Genomic DNA, 8609 nt, shown 5'->3' with positions numbered 1-8609 from the left:
TCACGAGATATTCTCAAACACTCTTTGAATGAAGTTCTTCAGAGCAGTTTAAGATGAGCCACCATCCATCCTGCATGGCATTTGTCACTCATCTCCTTCACTCTCTTCCTCACATAGCTATTCTGCTTCATCAAACACGTGATTGCTCTCTCTATCTCTTCCGCCGTTACTACCTCCACGGAACAATAGTTGCGCCAATAGTTCCTTATCTCTACGGCTAGTCCAAGTTCTTCCACCATCTCAAAAGCATTGAACTTCTGCTCAGGGTACAGCGGCCACACTGCGGTTGGAACGCCGAACCATAGACTCTCCAGCGTCGAGTTTCACCCACAGTGAGTGACAAAACCACCAACTGCAGGCTTAGCAAGCAGGAAAACATGTGGGGCCTAACCGATCACTTTCTCTATCAGCTTAATCCGATCACCCTTCCGGGAGAACTTCTTCCAGATTTGTGAACTCTCCGGGCAGACATGCTCGATGGATAGACCAGAGAAAAGAGCGCGAGGGCGATCTCTCTTGCTTGTTTCTCACTGAAGCCACCATGAAAACAGAGGAACACTACCGATCTAGGCGGTTGCTGGTCGAGCCATTCTAAAATGTCTGACCCTTTGTTATCTTCCTTGGAGGTGAGGTCTAAAAGCAGCCCCACTGGATAAGCAGGAGGAGTATCACCACCATTGAGAACTCACAACGTATAAGGCTCAAGCTCAGCAGTGGTATTTACCAAAATTGCTTCATCTCTCCAATTCTCAAAATCTTAGGAGGGGTTATTGGGAGATGAATTTGTGTAGAGTTTGTGAATTTTAAGAATTTATTGTTATTGGTTATTGATTTCAAAAATTTTAGTAGAATCCATTATTATTGGTTTAAAAATTTTCAAAATCTATTCAAATCTCTTGTTATTCAAAAAATTTAGTTATTATTGATTCTCTAATTCTAACTAAATCTAGTGTTATTGGGAGATGAATTCTATTCATTTTTACTCATAAGACTCAACTTTCAAAATATCATATGTATCCATGTGATTTTCAAAATTCTTGTGATAAAAATACTAGAAAACAAAATAATTATTCTTACCAAATATAATTTAAGTTTCAAATTTTTTTTTCGAATTTCAAAAATAAAATTTGAAAAAATATTTTTTTTAAATAGAAAAATTATAAAAATTATAAAAATGTTCGAATTTGAAAAAAAAAATATATAAAAACAACTTTTTTATTTTTTATTATTTATACATCTATATCGTAAGGGGTAAAATAGTATTTTCCATTTTTAATGAAACTTCTTTTGCTCATTTTCTTTTTTTTAATGCTCTTTTTGTGACAAAATCTTTTAAAATAGATGTTTAAGAAAATTGTTCAATTTTGTATGTATCAGTATTATTTTCTTTTTAATAGCAAAAAATAAATAATCATGCTATATGCTTTAGAAAATAAATATATTTCTATTTATTTTACAAAAAAATGATAGAATAGAGGTAATACAAATTCATGAAAATCTATATCAATCTAAAAAAGTTATGATCAAATTTCATTAGTCAATGTATATAAATTTTCACAATCAACATAACTTTTTTAAATCTATCAACTCTCATAATTCACGAACTCTACACAAATTCATCTCCCAATAACCCCCCCTGATTATTTTCCGGTCATTGAGTTATTAGATTCTCACAAACACTAACTTTAATAGATTTATAGAATTAATATTAAAATATAAACTTTTTGAATAACAAATGATTTTGTATAGATTTATAAAATCATCTTCTCAATAACACTACATTTTAGTGAAAATGTGAGAATCTATAAACCACTCTTTAAATTCAAAGAATTTTTATAAATGTAACTCCCACTAACACTCCCTTCAAATTAAATTATAATGTGTTGGAGCTTCTGCTCTCAGCACCAAGACATGGGAAGTCGTTAGGTAAACCACTCTCTTCACTGCATCTTCCTTGGCTGCATCAACGCTTTCCTCCTCGTGGATCCTCAAATGGTTGGAGGAATATAATGAATGATGGCTTGATCTTCCTGAATAATGTTTGTCCTCGGGTGTATTCTTCCTTTTAATTCTTTTCTTCCTGGTTCAATGTATTGGATATGATTTATTTTGTAATATGTAAAATCATAGCTTTAGTCTTTGTTTGTCTCCGAGGACTTGTTTCTCCGTACGTTCCCGTAGCATCCGAGAGTTTAGTGACTCGCCTGCTTTAGTGTTTAATCCTTGTGTAATCCTTGTTTAATGTTAATCTAATCTTCCAGTGTTAAAAAAAATGTTATACAAGGACCACCAAATTAACGAGATGGGTCTGTATATTGTAATACTGAGCGGGCCGGCCCTTGTATGAATTAGAAAATTGTAATGGTCCAAAGCCATATGGCAGACGCTTTTGCTTAAACAAGCTGTGTCGTTTTCCTCGCAGAGATGAACAGACCATACCGTTTTCAGATATTAATGCTGCGTTCCCCAATGAACTAATTTTGTCGTCTACCGAGTTATCAAGGGATAAAGAAAGGTTCTTGTAGTTCGAGACAAACGACGTCGCTCTCGACCAATGAACTGGAAGCAATCACGTGCGTTCACGCCACGGAGTCGTACACGAAAGCTCATCTCTCCACGTGGAACACGACGGTGAAACAGCCACGCGTGAACTCTTAGGACCACTTTTTATAGTTTTTGTCTTTTTCTAGGTAAGGATGAATTTTCTTACGGTTCGGACGAGTGAACATCAGAACATGAACCCACCTCCCATCTCATCGTACAATACTTTGTCGTATCTCTTGGGACCTTTTTATCTACATTCACAGTTTTTTACCCTCTTGTCTTGGTTTAATGATAGTGACATGTGTTACTGGCATCAAGATTACGTGACCATATGAATGAGTAACACGTGTCAAGATAATGTTTTCCCAGTCCCTTCAAACAAATCTATTGCTCGTTTCCATAAATGTATTAGCTTGAAATTCTCTTTTTTTCCTTGTAAATGCTTTGAGCATTTTCGATATGAAATTTTTTTGTTCTAAAACAGAATAAAATAAAAGGGTTCTGACCGTATTCTATTTTCGTTCCACAGCAGAGTGATAAACAAATAAAAAATAAATTACTTTATTTATGAAATAAATCTATCTTTTATTATGTTATATAATAAAAAATAGTGTAAAATTAGATAATTTTTATTTTATTCTATTTTAAAATAAAAAATAAATAACATTGAAGATACCTTATAAATTTTTTTAAAACTTTAGCATCAATATTCGGTGACATAAAAAACATTTATATCCTTCTTAAATCTACTTATGAATTAGAATAGTGGTTGGTATAGCTTATTTGGTTAAGGTGCACCCACACATCTCACGAAGAACATGAGTTTTTTTTTTAACTCATGAATTAGACAACTATTTGAATTTATAAACAGTAAATTAAAGTATCTCTCAAGAATCTGATATAAGATAATCAAGGCTCCAATCCAAAATTTATTATAATTTGTTTCTAAAAATATAGAAATGAAAAAGAAATCCAAACCAATGAAATGAAAAATATGAAAATATTTTATAAATTTTATTCTAATTATTAGATATATTTTAAAATATATTTACCATATTAAACACATGAAAATATATATTATAAAATAAATAAAAATAAAAAGTGTGGAATTTTAATAAGATGAAATACTTTTTTTAGAAAAAAGGAGTTAGTTCCGCTCTGATTCTATTATTTAAATACACAGTAAAAAAATTTGATTGGTCGTATTTAAAGCAATATTAACAAATTAAAATCTTCGATCTTCTTAAAAAATTACTTATGAAAAAGGTTAAACATTGACTCACGAACAAGCTAAGTATTGAGTACGTGATTGGTTTTGGTGGCTCGAATAGAAGCTGACGCCCCTTTGTTCATGATATATAACGACGAAATTTCGAAGAAAAGTTAAAACAATTCCGGTCTACTAACACATGATTCAAATATTTACACTAATATTATTATAACCAAAAATTATACCTCCCTTGGTTTCCGCGCAGAACAAAAACTTTTTGACAGTCATCGTTTCGTTTGGATAAATCACAAAAGAAAAACTTCTACGAAATTTACAAGGGTAGTTAAGTAATTAGTGAGTCATCCATTGACATTGCCTTCTATATAAAATGGAGCAAACCATGAAACAATAGAGAGTTAAACCAATATCTTCTTCTTCATCATCTTCTTCCTTCTCAAATGGCGACGAGCAAATGCTACTACCCCCGGCCAAGCCACCGATTCTTCTCCACCGACCAACACGTCTCTTCTCCTTCCGACTTCGAGCTCGACGAGTGGGACCTCTTCAACACCGGTTCAGATTCTGCTTCCGGTTTCACCTTCAGTGACCTTACAATCACCTCCGATCGAACCGGAGCTAACCGGAAGCCTCGCGGTGGTTCGGTTTCGGAGAAATTTGCCGGTTCAGCTGCGTCTTCTCTCCCGGTCAACGTGCCTGACTGGTCCAAGATCCTCGGGGAAGAGAGTCCACGGAGGCAGACTTCGAACGAGGAATACGACGGTGACGAAGTTGCTGCATGCGGTGGAGAGACACGGCGGGTGCCGCCGCATGAGTTGCTTGCGAGCCGGAGGATGGCTTCGTTTTCGGTTCACGAAGGTGCTGGGAGGACGTTGAAAGGGAGAGATCTGAGTAGGGTGCGAAATACTATTTTCAAAATTAGAGGGATCGAAGATTAAACTGTTTTAAATATGGGGGGTTGCAAATTGAAGAAATTGTAATGGGTGGAGTTTTTTTTAAATTGTTTTTTTTTTTGTACCTTCGCTTGTTTTACTGTTGCGGCTAAGAATCTCGACAACTAGTGATTATTATAAAGAGACTTGTTAATTTAAGATTGTATTGAAGTTTTGGGACACCAGATATGGAATCGACTCTGTATTTCTTTTATTTAGTTATCTTTTACATTTCGTCAACTTATTTCATTTTTATAGTCCTTAATTAGATTCTCCTCTCCACTTATTTATTTGAAGAACATATTAAACAAAGGATTAAGCTAATTATTGGTTAATCATGTGGCATGGATTGTGATTATCTGTAGAACGAGAGACATGGTGCGTTGTCTTTAATTATACAGCGTAGGTCGGCATATGTTCCTTTCTATTCTCTTATGGACTAATTTAATTATGTGATTATAACAGATGAGAGTACTCGACCGGTAGTTAAACATTTAAAGAATGTGAAATATAAAAAAATGACACGTCTCATTTTCAAGGTCACTTTTTAAAGTCATTATCTACTAATTTCTAGGTTTATCCTTAATTAATTAAAGGAGTGCATCCAACTATTCGCAATTATATAGTATATACAAAGTTTTGCGCTAGCTTAAACACAGATCTGGTGGGTGTTCATTCTATATGAATCTTTTTGTTTCATAGCAAGACGACTTAAATCTTTTTTTTTTGAGAAAAAGACGACTTAATTTTATGATGTTATAGTTATGATTATCTTCTGAGAGCATGTACTATTTTATTTCCTAGATGTTTCGAAATGGTAGTCGTTTAGAAGAAATTTTATGTTTCGATAGGTGGTAATAGCATGTAATATATATATATATATATATATATATATATATATATATATATTCATTTAAAAAATTAAGTTATTGTTCAAAGTTTTTATCAAAAAAAAAAGTTGGAGAAATTTCATGTTTACCATTTTGTTTGTACTATATTCATGTTTATCTTCGTTAAAGAAACATTTCAAAAATATATTCTTTTTTAAAAGGTAAAAGACTCTTTCCTTTTATTCTATATATAATAAATATTCTTTTTATGTTTTCGAATTATACTTCGATCAGATTTTTACTTTTTTATAACTTTTTTCAAATTTTTTTTGAAATTCATAAATTCTTTTTGAAACTATGTTTAAAAAAATTTAAATTTTTTAAAAATATTTATTTATATATTTATTAGAACCCTAAACTTCACATTCCGAATAGTTGACCCTAGGGTTATAAAAGTATTTTTCCTCTTCAAAAGCGAGAATAAAAGTGGTTAAGATAAACATGAAAACTGAAAATTTTGGAAATTTTCCAAAAAATTGTTCAAAGTAAATTTCGAAATTAAAATATATATGTATTTTATATGGTATATATTTTAAATTAAAAAAATATATATTTTAATATTAATAATTAATTAACTAGGTTTTTTACTTATACGATTTTGTAATCATTTGTATTTTTTCATAATAAAAATTTTAAAACATGATTCACAAAATTTGAATACGAAACTTTTAACAGTTTTAGTAATTTATAGTCGTTTTTAAAAATTCAAAATGTAGCATATACAGAAAAAACTAAATTTTTAGTATATGGTTAATGTGGTTGTTTAATTTATTTTAATAGTTTAAAATTAAACAAATATGATAGAAGATGCACTATTTTTTATCAAATCTTTATTATTCAAAATCATTAATTGTCATATATACTTTACCCATATTAGAAAATTCTGTAATTTTTATTTAAGGAAATAATAAAGAACATTAATAAAAAATTTATGGTTAGTTTGATAAAAACTTATTATATAATTAGATGAACCAACATATTTCTTTAATGATTCTAATAATCATTATAATGATGACACGTGTCTACCAAAAGAAGTTGTAATGTTTCTCAATTAATATATAGAAGATGTTCACACTATTCAAGATAAAAGTTAATGTTATTTAAAATTTGTAATCAATTATAAAATATTTCTTTTTTTATTGGTTGAAGTCCTTTTATCTAATGTTACTTTTATGTAACTAAGATAAATTGCATAAAAATTTATATTTTTTAATCTTTGTGAAAAAACCTTAAACACCACTTAAAGTGATACAGAGGGAGTAGTTGTTAAAATATTATGAAAATATGAAAATGAATTTAAAACAATATTTTTTTGGATCAAAATGTTTATATTATATAAAAAACAATATGACTAATTAACTATGATTTTAGTTGAATATGATAGTATTACGTTTTTTCTTTCTTTTTGATTCATATTTTCTTATTTGTGTTGTTGCAATTTAAATTGAAAATATGATCTGTTCTTCAATCACATAGGATTATGCTTCAAATAAGTCTTAAGTCATATATAAGATCATTGTGAATATTCTATAATAGTCATTATAGATATTTGATGACAAAACCATTGCATGTTCGTTACAAATATGCTGATATGGCTGAAGTAAGTCACGTCAACGTATTTCATTTGTATAGTCCTTGATTTGATTCTTCAACGAGGGCTAAACAAAGGATTAAGCTAATTATTGGTTATCATAAGGAATCGATCGATTATTTATAGAATGAGACATGGTGCGTTGTCTTTAATAATACAAAACTGGTCCGCATATGTTCCTCTCTCTTTACTTACCTACTAACCCAGTCATGTTTGATTAAGAAATACGAGGGTATTTGACCGGTAATCAAACCATTTAAAAATGAAATTTTGAAACCTGATACAAAAAACAACACGTCCATTTTCTAGGTCATTTTTCTACCAATTAAAAAATGAGGTGCCCCGATATCTGATTTGGCTGGTTTATAATTAATCAAGGGAGGGATTCAATAATTCGTAATTTGTTGTAATTAGAGAGTTTAGAGACTGAATATTTATGTGTTATTATTAATGAACAAAGGGGTTCCTTATATAAAGATTACAATATAAACATAAAAGGAAAGTGTACATATCCTTATCCAAGAGAAAATAGGAAAACTACTAAAACATAGGAAAAAGAAATTATCTATATCCTAAGTCGGCTAAGGCTTTGGCCGACTCTCCCTCCTCCTTGCGGCCGCGGTTGGGCTTGATATGGCCGACGGGCTTTCTCCTCTTGTCTTGGTTAATGGCAATCCACTCCATGATTTATAACTCTCCTCCTTGGATGTCATAACCATACATGATTTGTAGTACGCTTCATGTTGCCTCATTAAAACCTTATCAGGAAAACCCAGTGGGACAAAACCATGATGAAGTAAAAAGAGTACAACACGCACTACTCCCCCTGATGTGAACCTTAGCGCAGGTTCTACATTCTACGCATCTTGCGTGATATTTCCTGTATGTATAGGATGGGAAGTAATCGGCCAGTTTTCATTACTAAGCCGTAACTAGACCACTTCGACCTCATAGGTCGTTTCTTATGTCTTTTGACATCGAGTGTCCCGGTAAAGCATATGTGATAAGCAATGTGAATCACATTGTCCTCGGAGATCACTATTGGGTCTTTGCAAATCATGTTTGCATATGTCCATAATCTAGACGTGATCGTCTACTCTTCTCTTTACTATGGTCGGATAAATCATGTACTCATGGACAATGTACTAAACATGGTTATCATGAACCTATGTCTCGGTGTATCTTCTATACACAGATGTATATCAATGGCTTTATAATTTTACCATACTATGGCTTATTGGCCAGAACATATTCATGATCTATACATATGGTCATCGATCTTTCTTGCTTTAGGCAATACCATATGTATCTATCTCGGAAATTGCAGTCCTTTATCCATCTCTTGATGGTGTCTCATGACCTCTGTTGCTGTGGATTATATCACACACTGAAATATATATTATTAGGTCATAGATCTCGGCTCT

General features: G+C 31.6%; 1 protein-coding gene and 1 pseudogene across 1 annotated transcript; one reads left to right on the top strand and one right to left on the bottom strand.

Annotated features, from left to right (window-relative positions):
- Positions 1-4042, bottom strand: LOC106338995 (annotated as a pseudogene).
- Positions 4043-4150: 108 nt separating this feature from the next.
- LOC106339514 lies at positions 4151-4918 on the top strand. The gene has a single exon (XM_013778340.1). It carries the CDS (start codon positions 4213-4215, stop codon positions 4708-4710), a length of 498 nt encoding a protein of 165 aa, XP_013633794.1. The 5' UTR covers positions 4151-4212; the 3' UTR covers positions 4711-4918.
- The last annotated feature ends 3691 nt before the right edge of the window (positions 4919-8609 follow it).

Source organism: Brassica oleracea, chromosome C4 (assembly GCF_000695525.1).
Source record: "Brassica oleracea var. oleracea cultivar TO1000 chromosome C4, BOL, whole genome shotgun sequence".
NCBI classification, from domain to species: Eukaryota; Viridiplantae; Streptophyta; class Magnoliopsida; order Brassicales; family Brassicaceae; genus Brassica; species Brassica oleracea.
This window is presented reverse-complemented; position numbering and strand designations above follow the sequence as displayed.

Excerpts from the sequence above, each read along its gene's own strand:
- LOC106339514 (XM_013778340.1), top strand. The coding sequence starts at position 4,213 with ATGGCGACGAGCAAATGCTACTACCCCCGGCCAAGCCACCGATTCTTC.